The sequence below is a fragment of the Haliotis cracherodii genome, unplaced genomic scaffold, assembly GCF_022045235.1.
Source record: "Haliotis cracherodii isolate W230 unplaced genomic scaffold, xgHalCrac1.p SCAF_9, whole genome shotgun sequence".
Taxonomy (NCBI): Eukaryota; Metazoa; Mollusca; class Gastropoda; order Lepetellida; family Haliotidae; genus Haliotis; species Haliotis cracherodii.
In genome coordinates, this window is record NW_027266343.1 from 27,272,684 (window position 1) to 27,287,918 (window position 15,235).

At 39.6% G+C, this 15,235-nt stretch overlaps 1 protein-coding gene across 1 annotated transcript; it reads right to left on the reverse strand.

The window, feature by feature from the left end:
* Window positions 1-1,542: 1,542 nt before the first annotated feature.
* LOC139453147 (BBSome-interacting protein 1-like) lies at window positions 1,543-10,232 on the reverse strand. The gene is made up of 2 exons (XM_071234774.1): window positions 10,147-10,232; window positions 1,543-2,085 (listed from the first exon to the last, which is right to left on the reverse strand). The coding sequence occupies exon 2, from the start codon at window positions 2,018-2,020 to the stop codon at window positions 1,787-1,789; it is 234 nt and encodes a 77-aa protein (XP_071090875.1). The 5' UTR covers window positions 2,021-2,085; window positions 10,147-10,232; the 3' UTR covers window positions 1,543-1,786.
* Between the last annotated feature and the right edge of the window lie 5,003 nt (window positions 10,233-15,235).

Consider the following 15,235-nt stretch of genomic DNA (forward strand, 5'->3'; position numbering starts at 1 on the left):
TGAGGCTGTACACCACTTCATTAGTTGAATTGATTTTTAACAACTTCAGTTCCAAGAGAGCCGAGGGATCTGAAATAATAATAAATTATGAATTCAGCTGATGGCTATACTTTTGTCTAACTCATCCATTGTGCCACACAAACTTTACACATTGTGAAATATAATATGAGCAGTAAAGTGTTCTTCCTCTTCAATGCACATCTGATCTGAATGAGGTCGCAAGTAACAAGACCTGGACATGACAAACTGATTCTTCACATTCCATGAAATGTGTGCCACCTTGAGTTGAGTGGATGTGCCAGGCACCAGGTTCCAACAGGTGCTCCAAGGTGTACAAGCATCATCACTTCCCTCTACATCCTAGAAGTAGTAAGACTGGCAAGTGGGCATTCTCTATTTTTCAATAATGCCTTTTGATATATAACATATAATCTGCATTAAAAACGTCACAGTGTACTACACTGTTCTAGTCCCAGGTGAAACTAGTTTTCTTTAACAACTCTATTAAGTTTGAACAGTTATCAGAACTCCTATTATGCAGTACAAGTAGACACGACAGTGTTCCATGCTCTGAGATGTACAACATGCATAACACAATCTGTCCTGTACATCCTGTACAACTCCATCACATATCAGGTAATGCTGCCTTTGCAAAAGATTGTTTTTCTGAAGGAATTCTTGCAAAGGCTGGAAACTAGTATCATTAGAATCATTCCCTACTCATGACAGAATTCACAGTTGAAGCTGATCTTGCCTTTCTATAATGTTCTCCCCCTCCCTTAATCCCCATCTAGACACTCCCAATCCCCATCAAGAACCACTCACTAAACCCCCTTCAACTTGATTGTCTCACTCAACTAATCCCCTCCACACAACTAGAACCTCTCACTGATGCCACTCTCCCATCTAGAACCTCTCACTGATGCCACTCTCCCATCTAGAACCTCTCACTGATGCTACTCTCCCATCTAGAACCTCTCATAGAACCTCTCACTGATGCCCCTCCCCCATCTAGAACCTCTCACTGATGCCACTCTCCCATCTAGAACCTCTCATAGAACCTCTCACTGCTGCCCCTCCCCCATCTAGAACCTCTCACTGCTGCCCCTCCCCCATCTAGAACCTCTCACTGATGCCCCTCCCCCTCCTACAACCTCTCACTGATGCCACTCCCCCTCCTAGAACCTCTCACTGATGCCCCTCCCCCATCTAGAACCTCTCACTGATGCCCCTCTCCCATCTAGAACCTCTCACTGATGCCCCTCCCCCATCTAGAACCTCTCACTGATGCCCCTCCCCCTCCTAGAACCTCTCACTGATGCCACTCCCCCAACTAGAACCTCTCATTGATGCCCCTCCCCCACCTAGAACCTCTCACTGAAGCCCCTCCCCCATCTAGAACCTCTCACTGATGCCCCTCCTAGAACCTCTCACTGATGCCACTCCCCCATCTAGAACCTCTCACTGATGCCTCCCCCAACTAGAACCTTTCACTGATGCCCCTCCCCCATCTAGAACCTCTCACTGATGCCTCCCCCCAACTAGAACCTTTCACTGATGCCCCTCCCCCATCTAGAACCTTTTGCTGATGACCGTCCCCATCTAGAGCTTCTCATTGATGCCCCTCCCTCTCCTAGAACCTTTCACTGATGCCTCCCCCAACTTGAACCTCTCACTGATGCCCCTCCCGCATCATGAACTTCTCACTGATGCCCCTCCCCAATCTAGAACCTCTCACTGATGCCCCTCCCCCATCTGGAACCTCTTACTGATGCCCCTTCCCCAACTAGAACCTCTCACTGAAGCCCCCTCCCCCCATCTGGGCTATCACCGCAGCCTCCTTGTCTTGCTGTTTCACCAGGTCCTGGGCCTCCTTCTGCATCTTCTCCATCTTCTCAAGAGTGACAGACTTGAGAGGAAGCAACTTTGGTTTACACAGCACCACTGTGGGCATGTCTTCCTGATACAAGAGGCCCTGTTTGGGTAGGACCTCCTTCACCCCTGGGGGAGTCTCAGGCATTGTTTTATGTCTTTATTCCAGTGTAGACCTCCTTGGGACAACTATAGTGCACGTTGAAACTAAACCTGAAACACAAACATACAGTGTTCCGTGAAACAAGATCTACAAGTGCTCTACAAGATATGCTACTTCCTAGATTTGTTCTACCCTGGGGTGGGATAAACTATTAACCATGTTTGTAAGTATTATGTAATTACTCGACAGCCTTGGACAATAAAATCTTCATCTGTAAATGCTGTATGAACAATACTTTTGGACACAGACAAACCAATCTTAAGAAAACAAGAGATGATCAATCAATTTTCAACTGATACATGTTTGACGCAAACAAATAAATCAAATACACTGGAATCTGACCAAATCTGATTGTCCAAATTTGGATTTCGGTGAAAATCAGACTTTTCCTTCAGGCCTCTCACTAAGATAAATAAATTATCATTAATGAAACTGACCTACAACTTTTTGATTTGGACTTTTTCCACTTCAGACTTTGGACTAAAATTACAGTCCCAACAACCAATTTACTATTGAAAAGAAGCTGTCTAAATCGGACTGGACCAGACCAGACTGCATGTTCTCTCACTTTGAAGTAAGCTCAGTCATTGTCAGCTGAAACAACATTGCTAATTCGGCAAGTAGTCCTACTGATCTGAACACTTTGTTGTCCGCTTGGTTAAACAGAATTTACTCACTTGTTAATGAGAAACTCGGTTTAATTAGAGTATCTCGAGTCATGAGCGTGACAATAAATAACGTTAAACACAGCTTGTCATCATCAATCGCAATGGCTGAGCAACTGGCAAAGAAAAGGCGTGTCGAACTTGCTAACATTGTTACATTAATTGAGGAACCAAGACTACGAGCAGCAGCAGTAAATAAAGATCAACGATAGTTGCATTTTGTTTCGTCATCAGTCACACTTTTTGTACTCTGTGTAATCCTGACCTCGCCGTAAACCAGACTTTATTACTGGTCTGAACCGAGTCCGAATTGGACAGATTCCACTGCATATCAAAATAAAAAAAAGGAAACTAAAATATGCTCCCACTGAACCAGAACTGTTGTCTCTTGGTAGAAATGAGGGAACCAGTCTCAAACAAGAAACCTGCTCCACATGGTCAATAATGTAGCTGACCTTGAATAAACAAGTCAGATATGTTTAATTGAAGATAAAACATGTTATATGAATTTCACCTCAACACATTGACAACAGGAAACTATAAGTACATAAAATATTTTCAAGAAATTGTACACATAAAGACACATGAGTTAAATATACATGATTTGATTCAAATTGTAATTTTGGGTAATCCACGAAAATGACAGAGCCCCCATTTTACTAAATTTCAATGAATAGATGATGTGAGTTCACCAATTATGACACCTGACCAAGGATTATCTCCCCTGTGTTGGACAGCCACTTGTGAGTGGAGTACCTCATTAAGACAATAGCCACAGGAGAATCATATTTCTTTCCTGAAGATTAATTTACACAAGAGTTAATATTAAAGCAGCTTAATAACAATGCTTGAACAGATAGTTGTACAAGTTGTATCTATTAACTTACCATGGAATAGAAGAACACATTTATTAGGGTGAAATGATAAATCAAACTATGTATTGCAATTGTTTGTCCTATAAAATTACTATATAGACAAGTATTTTAAATTGTCAATAGCCATCTCGAACCCGAACTGGTCAAACTCTGTTCGGTCCAGTAAACTCATGAAATAATAGTCCATATGATAACATTAAACTGTCCTGAACATGATGATTAGAGCCATGTTGGGGCTGGTAGACTAATGTTTTTGGCACAGACTGCAACAGTCTAACAATCTATCATTTTAATAGTCACAATTAATGTTCGAGTTGTTACTGCACATGGTTCTGCCTTGAAATAGCAGCATGTTGATAAACTTTTGTTTTTATAAAAAGAACTGGACAACTCAATGACAGTTTGTTGTTGTTCAACAATACTATCGCAAGTAGCCCCAACAGTCACCCCTAACAGTTATCAATATGAGACTAAACAGACATTAAACCACTCATGCCAATAGTCTTCAGTCAAGCATTAGGATTTAGATGACTTTGGGAGATCTTGGATTTTCTTTTGAGAAATGAAATTTAACAATTTCCAATTTAAAATATTTGTTTCTCCTGAATATACAACATTGTCCTTGTCGGGAAGTCAGGGTAAATACTACTTGCATCAACTACGTTGTGACTATTATTGAACGTCATAACTGTACATGTCTGTAAACAGCCACTTATTTGCATATCAATACATTATTCATAACAGACTCTGCAACCCAAATGTAGTGCTACTTGCTAGCCTGGTGTCATCTGTAAGAAAAGGTCCCGGGTATTTATCCCACAGAAAGTTTGATCCGTAGATAAAGTTAACAAGTTCACATAACTTAAAAAATAAAAAATAGCTGCATAAGACACTTGTCATGTCTTACTAGAGGCTGCACTCTGGGACTTATCATGGGTGAGCAGAAGGTAATAGGCAGAGGATTTGATGTGCACACAATCAGAAATGTAGTTACAGCCTCACTGACAACTGCCTGTCACACACATGGGAGGTCTCCGTCCCAAGCTTGTGTCCTGGAAAACAAATCTGGTTTAATAAGTGTAGCAAATAATAGTAGGTGGGTATCAAGTACATATCAACTCCAACCTTTACTGAACATGGCCCACACAGACTGTCTAACCACTTAGATACTAGTCATATCTTGTAGCAAGCATTATCTTATCACAACCTCCCTCTTATATGGAACCATCTGGATAAACAGGGTTCTACTGTGGATGATAAATCTTTATCATCAGTCTGTCTGTCGTGCAGACATTAGCATTGTAGAACTGGTGTGTTGTACATCTAGATTACCTTTGCTCATCATGGTGGGAGGACCGAGGACATTAATGCTTATCTGGGGAAAAGGCTGTATAACTCAGATCAGATGCAGCAGAGGTTTATCCTCCTTGAGCATGTTGAGTGAAACACATTCTTGTGTTTGTAGTACAGGGAATTAGACATTGCAAGAGACTTCAGACACTCAGTTTTTTCTTCCTTTCCTTTCCAGTTTAGTGTAACTCAGATACTCTGCTTCCATCATTTTGTAAAGATCATGAGAAGCTATGTGAACTGGGGCATTTATCAGTATATTTTTGTCATTTTGCCTTTGTGATGTCAGCACTTTTTTAAAGATGACAAAAAGCACCAGACCTCCCCTGACAGACATACATGCACAAGTATACTTTATCCATGTTTATACTCAACCACAGTAAAACCACTACCTAATAGTAGGGAGAGGGCTTTTTGTTTTTATAACCAAATTAATTTGGTTGGCATTTACATGATTAACTTGACAATTAACAATGTGGTATGAAACGCACAATCAAGTTATCATGAAAACATAAAAATATTGCATATAAAATATCCTCAAAATGAAATATTACAAATGGCTGATAATTCAGGGGTAAATGCCAACCAAATTAATTTGGCTATAAAAACAAAAATCCCTCCCCTACTACTAGGTAGTGTTTTTAGTATTGTCGAGTATAAAAATACATATAAATTTATGTTTCATATTCAAGTGCACAGGTAAATTTTCTAATCAAGCACATCACAGGTGTTATTGAAACAGTAGCATTCAGGGTTTTAGGCAATGCTCAAATGTGCATCCAGTACGCACAGATGTTGAGCATGGATGCACTGTGCACAATAATATCCATTGTACCTTCAAAGCATCAAGAGCAGTTATGGGTGTCTGTCATTCAATCCATGAACCATGACGATGGTCCACTGGATAATTAATTCATTCCAGGCTCTATAGTAATTATGAAAATGTACCGTACACTACACCATTTCGTTTTCTACAGCTCGGACCCTCAAAAACTAACTTTGGGGAGGGGACCCCCACTTTTGTATGTCAAGGTAAAACCCTGAGCATCCTAACACAGAGATGGGCTTTGAGATGACCAGAAAAATGAATCCATTTACTATTTATTTAGAACTTTGGTCACACGCAAAGACTGACAAGATGAGGAAGGTGAATTTCCAGATAAATGGAGCAAACTATACACATGAGGCGGTGGATCATGACTTTCATTTTGAGCCTAATCAACCTATTTTTCAAAAACCCATTGAAACTTTGAAACCTACTGACAAAATATGAATTTTTGTCGAATTACAGTGTACACCATGTTCACACTATTTCACTCTTCCTCTTCATTATCACACGGGCACCTAAACTCTGAAAGAGGATGGACTAATGTATATTACTTTACAGGAACCCAGTGTTGACATGCCAATATGTGTACCTTCTAGTCGACTGCTTTGATGACATCACACCTCTTGTTACAACTCACTGTCAATATGTCTGTCTGAAAATGGGGTACTCGATGCTAATGCAAGTGTAACTTGACATCAGTATTATGTGTTAGTGGCCAAATACATGTACACTACAGGGGTCTAAGTACTATATATCTGATCAAATTCTATGTCCATCATGATACAGGTGCAGGTTAAAAACAGCACCTCAGCAAAACGTCACCGATTTCTCGGGCGAAAACGGCTACTAATTGTCGGGAGGAAAACTGTACCTCTATTACTATAAGGAAAAAAACGATTTAAGTAGGAGTATATATATATGCCTTATTTACATTGTCATTGTCTTCCACAGTTATTCACAATTATTGTATAGTCTTTTATTTGTCCACAAATATTGTCATCTTCAATCCTTCCTCTACAATGTTTAATAGCATATCACAAGACTGCTCCATGAACCACAGGGCTCTGTGTTAGCAACTGTGCCAGGGAGAGGTCACCATCTTTAAATCCCTGCCACACGTTGAATATCTTGTCCTGTTGTGATGTGGAAGATTTCCTCATAGTTACCTGTCACAGTGATCTTGGTTATCTAAGCCTATAGCTGAAGCCAAAATGTTGATGTCCCCGATGTGTCCGGTACTCTTTCTTCTGATCGTAAACTCACATCAAAGTTCATGTAGCAATCACCTCTTCTATGATACAGTTTCAGCTTGACATTGTGTTAGTTTGAGTAAAGGTACTTAAAACTTCAAAGCATGTGATGTTTTCGCAATATGATTAGTTGCCCCTCCCAATTAGAGTCGGCAAGTAAATTGATGTAGAGGCTAATTTCCAATGTAAACTTGGTTTTAACATTTCACAGTTATTTGTGTTTTCAAGTGACCATGTACATGATGTAAGTTTAATTTCATTTATTTCAGTACCAAGGTAAAAAGAAGATAAGCTGCTGTTTTCGCCAGGCAGTAGCAGCTGTTTTAGTAAAAGGGGCACTGATCTAAAGCAATTCCCCGGGACTGGATGATTGTTGCCTTTGTTGTTTTTGTTTTTTCGCCCGGATGATATAGCAGAAACCTAGACAAGTTCGCGACCTGTGCTGCGCCACTCGTAAGCAATTCCACTTTTATTGATAGTATAAGGGTGTATGCTCACATCGATCAACAGAATGAAATACAGTTTTGGAAATAATAAGGAAATGTAGGTATCTTAGTGGGTAGCATGGTGACGAAGTTTTGATAAGTCACTTGCTTGGTAATTGTGCGATTTTTGCTTACACTATTTTGACTAAAAACACAAAGTAAATATTTCACCTGAGCATTGCTTATTTTATCGTGTTTATATTTTTACAGTCAAAATGTGCAAAATTTTCACTTAAGAAATTTATTTAACGTTTAAATATTCAGTTATTAACAAATGGACTGAAAATATGTCCATCTGTATTATTATGATAATGAGTTTTTATGTTCCCGTTTATAACATGTCCAAGTGACTGAAAATGTTAGGATTAAAAGTACATTTCTATATTGTTTGGCTTCTAATCCTAGCATAATAAATATATTGTCTATTGACTGTCTTAATAATTTTTAGTCAGTCTGTTAAATAAATCGACAGATTTTTCAGTAAATTTGTAAATAGACTGAAATATTTAGACATTTTATAAATTTCCTGAGTGAATAACATTTTACACATTGACTGAAACATAAAACACACCTACAAAGGAAAAGGCTTGCGAAAACAACATCTGTCACACATTGAATAACTTCCCAACCAAGACCTCGAGGAGTGAGTGCGTTGGCTTTAACACCACTTTTAACATTATTCCAGTTATATCATGGCATGTCAGCTTAATGTGGGAGGAAAGCCTGAAATGATGTAGGTCTCGGACCTTTACCACTTTGGTGAAACCCATGAGCATGGGTATGGTGCTGACAAACCTAGAAACATAATCGGTGCAAACCGGGATTCGAACCCAAAATCATAGGTTTCTGGCATGCCCAAGGGGCGCAACTCCGTTCAGCGAATCATGGCGCCTTAGACGACTGGGCCACCCGTGCCCCCAAGAAGTAGAGGAACAAGAATGATTCTATTCAATGCTACATCAAATGAATGAAAACAAACTGCAAATATCATAAGTTATATATATACTTTTAGGTTGCTTCCACATTCGAGGAATGAATTCGTGAATATCCTCATACAGGAACAATATCCCACTAGTCTGCATCTGTACAAAGAAACTTATTTGATGTCACATATCTCTGTAACAATCAAATATTTTAAAATATATATATATCGTTTCGGGATATTATAACCTGTGTTCGTTTCTCAACTGATCACTTAGTTTGTTTCAGGTGTTTCACTTGTTTCACATAGGAGTCAAGTCTCAAAGGTCAGCTGAGAAAGCCCACGTGACAACTATTTTCATAATGTCCACGGTTCATTAAAAGAATCCATTGAGTAAGATAACAATGAGCAATCAATCAACGTATTATCGGTTAACCCCTTGAACAAAGTATGTTGTTTTGACATCGGCACTTCATTGAGTGTATTCCCTTTGTTTTAGTAAACCTAGACATGTAAACACTTACTTTTGACATATCCACAGTACAAGATAACAGTGATTAATCAATAAACATATTTTCTGTTGATCCTTTGATGGCTAGGAATGATCCGTTGATTTACAAAAAAGTTCATTGATCTCTTGCTGGGCTGCCACGAGCATATATTACATAACACACATTTCAAATCACTTCAAACCTGGATTTAGTTTGAATAATTACCCCAGACACAATAAATGCCAAATGGGAACCTTTGTCAGGTAATCTGAGTGGTGCTACCACTAATTATACCTGTAATAAATTCATTTACTGTGCATCAAGTGAATGACGACAAATACACAAGTGTAGGGTTATACTAGAAAATATGGATGACAACAAGGGAGTAGTAATCATATTATCCACGCAATCCAAATTCCCAAAATGCTTTCACTTAATAATGATTATTATCAAACTATAACAATCAGGGGTATTTCCAAATAACGACATCCGATGAGCTTCTGTCGCTCTTTTAATCTGTTTGTTTAGGCTGTAGAAATTAATTAATATGCGCCTTTTGTCGATATCGTCATAGATCACGGGTAACCAATCAGTGTTCAAAGATGCATGAAACAAATATTGCCTCCAGATGCAGCTGTCCTTGCAGAAGGTAGCCCAATCTTTTGTCACACTCAGTTCTGTTAGCGAGCAAATCGACTCACTGCCCCAGCAGCCAGTGTCAGAAAGCCGAGAAGAAGCCAGAGATTAGTGCCCATTACGATATTATATGTCTTGGAGTATCTGGAGTATCTGTTCCTAAAGTGAAATTGTTCCTTCAATGGGACTACTCCCATGGAATATATTTTACCAGGAAATGATTTCCAAGATATATTTACACTGGCAATATTTGTTCACGACAGAACTAATTCCTGGTGGATCAGATCATTGGTAACAACAGCTGACGCGTAGAGGTAGGCCTATGGATGGGGGGCCAAATACTACGGGGTCCGAAATGCTTTCTGGCACCTTCCAGGTTCGTGTTATTTCAAGAAACATTGTTACGAGTTGTTACAACCACCATCACAGAGACTGCTTAGTGTAAGAAATACATGACATGGCCGAGCCAGTTTACAATTTTATCCAGACGCACTTCCACAACGACGAGGCGACCTACAAGGCTGATTAGATCTATTGCCCAATTGACAATGTCACCAGAAGGAGTCTACAAATGTATATCCCTTCATTTCCTGATAAAAGATACTTACTTCACTCTTCACATATTCCAAACCTTGTTACATAGGCATGCCTTGCCTGGAAACAAAACAAATACAAAACAGATCGACGTTTGAAACTACCTCTTTTGACAGGAGAGCAATGTAGGGGAGATCACTCTCTGATATCTCCCGCATTCGAGGGTAACGTTGAACTTTCATGGAATATAGTATATGCATCGTAGTTGTTTCCACTCCAGTTGTATTGGAACCTGTTATTTTTCAAAATATCAGTATTTATCTAGTAACATTAGGAAATAATATGAAATAGGTGAAGCCTTATTGGCGAACACAGTTTTCCGTGACAGATTTTGGGTGACGGGTGTAGATCTAGCTTTAGTGTCAAACACATATGGGTAATGGAATATTAAACTGTGAACTTTAATGTATGGACATTTACAATTTTTATGGACAAATGAATATACAATAATCCATTGTATTTTCGCCTAAAATACTGAAACTCAATGCTTCAAGTTGTTGGCTTTGTTATTTTCCTATTACACTTCCTCTTTGAACAATCTCATGGTGATTGTACCAAATGTACCAACTCAGAATATAGATCTACTTCTGTTCGTTTCAACTTGTTCGATCCACAATGAGCATTATTGGAGCTACATCATCGAAGGATTGTATATAACCTAGTATGTAGCAGATAAGCAACTACCAGAATAGGGTGTTTCATCCCCCTGGAACAGCTAGGCCACAACCGTTCAGTCGACAAGTACTTCTCCTTCATTATTACCGCTCATTGTGCCGACAACCGACATCCGACTCAACTCCCGAGGTCAGGAGGAACACGTTGTCTGGAGGCTGTAGGCATAATGACTTATAGGCACGATGAGAGCTAGGACACCACAGGATCTGGGCAGCTGTTACATGCGGATGAAATAGTATGGTCTATGTACAATAGTGTACTGTTTTGATGTGTGCACTATTGTAGCTGTGGTAGCTATTTCCATGCGGGGCGTGTCGCCACTAATATTACATCACTCTTTCCGAATTTTATTAAAACATGGTGTCAAAGATAACAAGCCCTACGAAGTCACTTTCAAAATACGCACCACATATCAGTTTCCTCCTTTTAGCGGCTCTATACGGATTATGTCAAACCCTTTATTTGCGTTTTTGTCACCATAAAGGATACTCAAATAGTGTTGACTAAATCCCGTTTCGCGTAACCCTGTTATTAGATGCCGATTTACATCACTAATAGTTCGCTGTCAGTTGCATACATACTTCCTGAGTTTGCATACATTTTAGAATCAAATGACAAATTCAACGAACGCTGGGCTCAGGAAACTGCTTGTTTGAAACTGTAAACAAAGCAAACTCGAAATACTACTGAGCAACATTTTCTACATTTTTGAGAGATTTATTTATGTATTCGTAGTACATGTATTGCATATATGCATGGAAAGATTATCGTAGAAGAATTAGAGAGTTCAAACTAGAGTCATTATGTACAGTTATTTGGTAAATTCTTCAGAAATTGTAAACTTTCAGTGCCGCTACGCCATGAGTGGTGCAAAATCCCACACAACGGCGACGGTGTATTATCTGTACTTACCACCCAGCCGGGTCCTTGGTTACAATGGGAAACAGCAAAACACATAACAAGGTAGTCCACCAGTAAGATTCTTTTGGGATCACAGGAAACCAAAGCCATCGCCTTGTCCGCTGGTAGAACAAACTTGCCTTCTTCGGAGGAGGAGACGTTATAGATTCTTTAACTGTTTCGAGAAGTGTACTGAGTACAAGCAACCTGTTAAGGATGTACTGTACACCTTTCGTAGTTAGGCTACCCGTGTTTGCGTACATGATATCATAGCTTCAATGTATCTAAGGTTGTCCATTAGAAAACTTCCTAAAGCTCCAGTGTAGTTGAAGCTTGTTATCGTCTGATACATGATGCCTCCACTCGGTTACATATGATTAGTGTACACCGTGCTCCCACACCATGAAACATGAATTGTTGAGCATAAGGGACGTGGTGATAACTGAAGCATAAAACGACTTCAAGGATTTTTCTCAAAACTGTTAACGGGAGATTGCGAAAGTTTCGATTTGTCACAAGAGTGAAATAACTATATGTAGTCTTCTAGTTTACACCGTATGTAATACCAAGCGCCAGGACAATCAAACCTGCTTTATTAATTATCATAAACTAACACTTAAATTTTACACACACAGTGAACCTTAATCATTATACAATTAGTGACTATGCTTGTCGTAAGAAGCGACTAACGGGATCCGGTGGTCAGGCTCGCTAACTTGGTTGATGCATTTCATCGTATCCAAGTTACGTGGATCGATCACTGGATTGTCTGGTCCAGACTCGAATATTTACAGACGGCCGGCATACAGTTGGAATATCGCTGTGTGCAGCGGTAAACAACATACAAACATTATACAATTCGCTTGAGCGTTATACACGTTATATTTGTGTTGTTTGTGCCACAGAACTGAACATTCTAAGCCTAATACTCCTTTGTTAAAACTGTTAGTCATTCATCGTTTTGTTTCAGTGAGTGAATATGCATTTAAAATTATCAGCTTGGTGGGAGTAATGCGCTTCATATTGTTATCAACTTTGTGGTGATACTGATTAAGGTGTCTCTCCATGTGTGTGTTTACCCAAGTTCTTATATCAGCTGTGACAACATCATTATTCATCATAATACCACATTCAAGTACGAATACATGTAGAATTGTAAGAGACAAGAGACACAATAAAGTCACTTAACTTTATGTGTGTAAAAAGAGTATTTTCGGACATTATTTCGGCAGGAGTAATTTAAAAAGTGTTTTATATTCAATGAGCAAAAGATAGAAAACGAATACAATTTGAATTAGTCAACCTTATCTAGCGTTTTTAACTCTAAGCTACGTATTAATACCTATACATACGCTCTTCCTGTTAAATACCTTCTTATATTTCTAAAACAACTTGTGTCGCCTCAAATCTGCATGCAGTTATGTACATGTTGCCTGGAATTGAAGAACTAGGCTTACTGTGAAATGTATATTATAATATATTGACGATACACGGACGTAATTGTTTTGAATTATAGAATTCATATTTAACAAATCAACCGGTTGTAGTAGATGTTAGTCTAGTCTAGTCGTGTACAATGGGAAGTCACTAATATCATTTTATAACTGAGATCGTGTTCTGTTGACAATTCAAATCATATCTATATGCAAATCGGCTGTTCATCTTATTTATTCAACAAAGCTGTATGTGTTTCATCATCGGGTCAAGTACATCAATGTGTGACTTTTCATGTTGTTGGCACAGATCAGACTTTCAGCGACCAACACCTGCATCACTAAAGTCATTTGGAGGAAGATAGGAATGTTTATATGCAGTGACGATGTTTTCATGTCCAAATTCACATTTTATGGTCGATGCGCACGTAAAATCCCCATGAGCTGAGGACTTGGCTCTCTCACCACAAATGCCCCAAATTGATTAATCAATTAATTAATGACGAAGTGGCATTGTCAAAGTAATAATAATTTGTATTCACAAAGCGATTGTATCGCTACAATTAGTAAGTGTATGTTAAAATATGGGGGTTACGAGGGTCCCAGAGCTTAGAGTAGGATCCGTCTGTGGAACGGGACCTGTGATAGATGAGGATTGCAGCTGTGAAAACCGTCGCGTGCAGCTGCTGCTCCAGGCGAAGCTGTGTCCTGTCTAGCTACAGTGTGTGACGAGCAGCTCCAACCAACAGGTTTTCATCAATACAAAACAAAAAGCAAACCCTTCACAACATAATCATATCACCCTTTTGTTGATCATAAAGCTTCACAATTCTAAGACCAAATTTGACCAGGAACAAATTGATGCAGCCGTGATATCCAGGAAATCACGGAAGTACACAGGTTGTCCGACATTGTTTACATTACACTGCTGGACATTTAGGGCCTTGAAGTAAGTGTGGACACCTTCCAGTTGTCTTCATAATATGCTCATTTCTACATCCAAAGCATTCGCCATCATGATTGCTTAGACCACGGTGTTCTGTATGGAGCCATCGTGATTGCTTAGACCAGGCTGTTCTGAATGGCGCCATCGTGATTTATTAGACCAGGGTGTTCTGTATGGCGCCATCGTGATTTATCAGACCAGGGTTTTCTGTATGGAGCCATCGTGATTTGTTACACCACGGTGTTCTGTATGGAGCCATTGGGATTTATTAGACCAGGGTGTTCTGTATGGCGCCATCGTGATTTATTAGACCAGGCTGTTCTGTATGGCGCCATCGTGATTTATTAGACCAGGGAGTTCTGAATGGCGCCATCGTGATTTATCAGACCAGGGTTTTCTGTATGGAGCCATCGTGATTTGTTACACCACGGTGTTCTGTATGGAGCCATTGGGATTTATTAGACCAGGGTGTTCTGTATGGCGCAATCGTGATTTGTTACACCACGGTGTTCTGTATGGAGCCATTGGGATTTATTAGACCAGGGTGTTCTGTATGGCGCCATCGTGATTTATTAGACCAGGGAGTTCTGAATGGCGCCATCGTGATTTATCAGACCAGGGTTTTCTGTATGGAGCCATCGTGATTTGTTACACCACGGTGTTCTGTATGGAGCCATTGGGATTTATTAGACCAGGGTGTTCTGTATGGCGCAATCGTGATTTGTTACACCACGGTGTTCTGTATGGAGCCATTGGGATTTATTAGACCAGGGTGTTCTGTATGGAGCAATCGTGATTTGTTACACAACGGTGTTCTGTATGGAGCCATTGGGATTTATTAGACCAGGCTGTTCTGTATGGCGCCATCGTGATTTATTAGACCAGGCTTTTCTGAACGGCGCCATCGTGATTTATTGAACAAGGGTGTTCTGTATGGCGCCATTGTGATTTATTAGACCAGGGTCTTCTGAATGGCGCCATCGTGATTTATTGAACAAGGGTGTTCTGTATGGCGCCATCGTGATTTATTAGACCAGGGTGTTCTGAATGGCGCCATCGTGATTTATTAGATCAGGGTGTTCTGTATGGAGCAATCGTGATTTTTTAGACCCGGTTTATTCTGTATGGAGCAATCGTGATTTATTAGAC

Excerpts from the sequence above, each read along its gene's own strand:
- LOC139453147 (XM_071234774.1), bottom strand. The coding sequence starts at position 2,020 with ATGCCTGAGACTCCCCCAGGGGTGAAGGAGGTCCTACCCAAACAGGGC.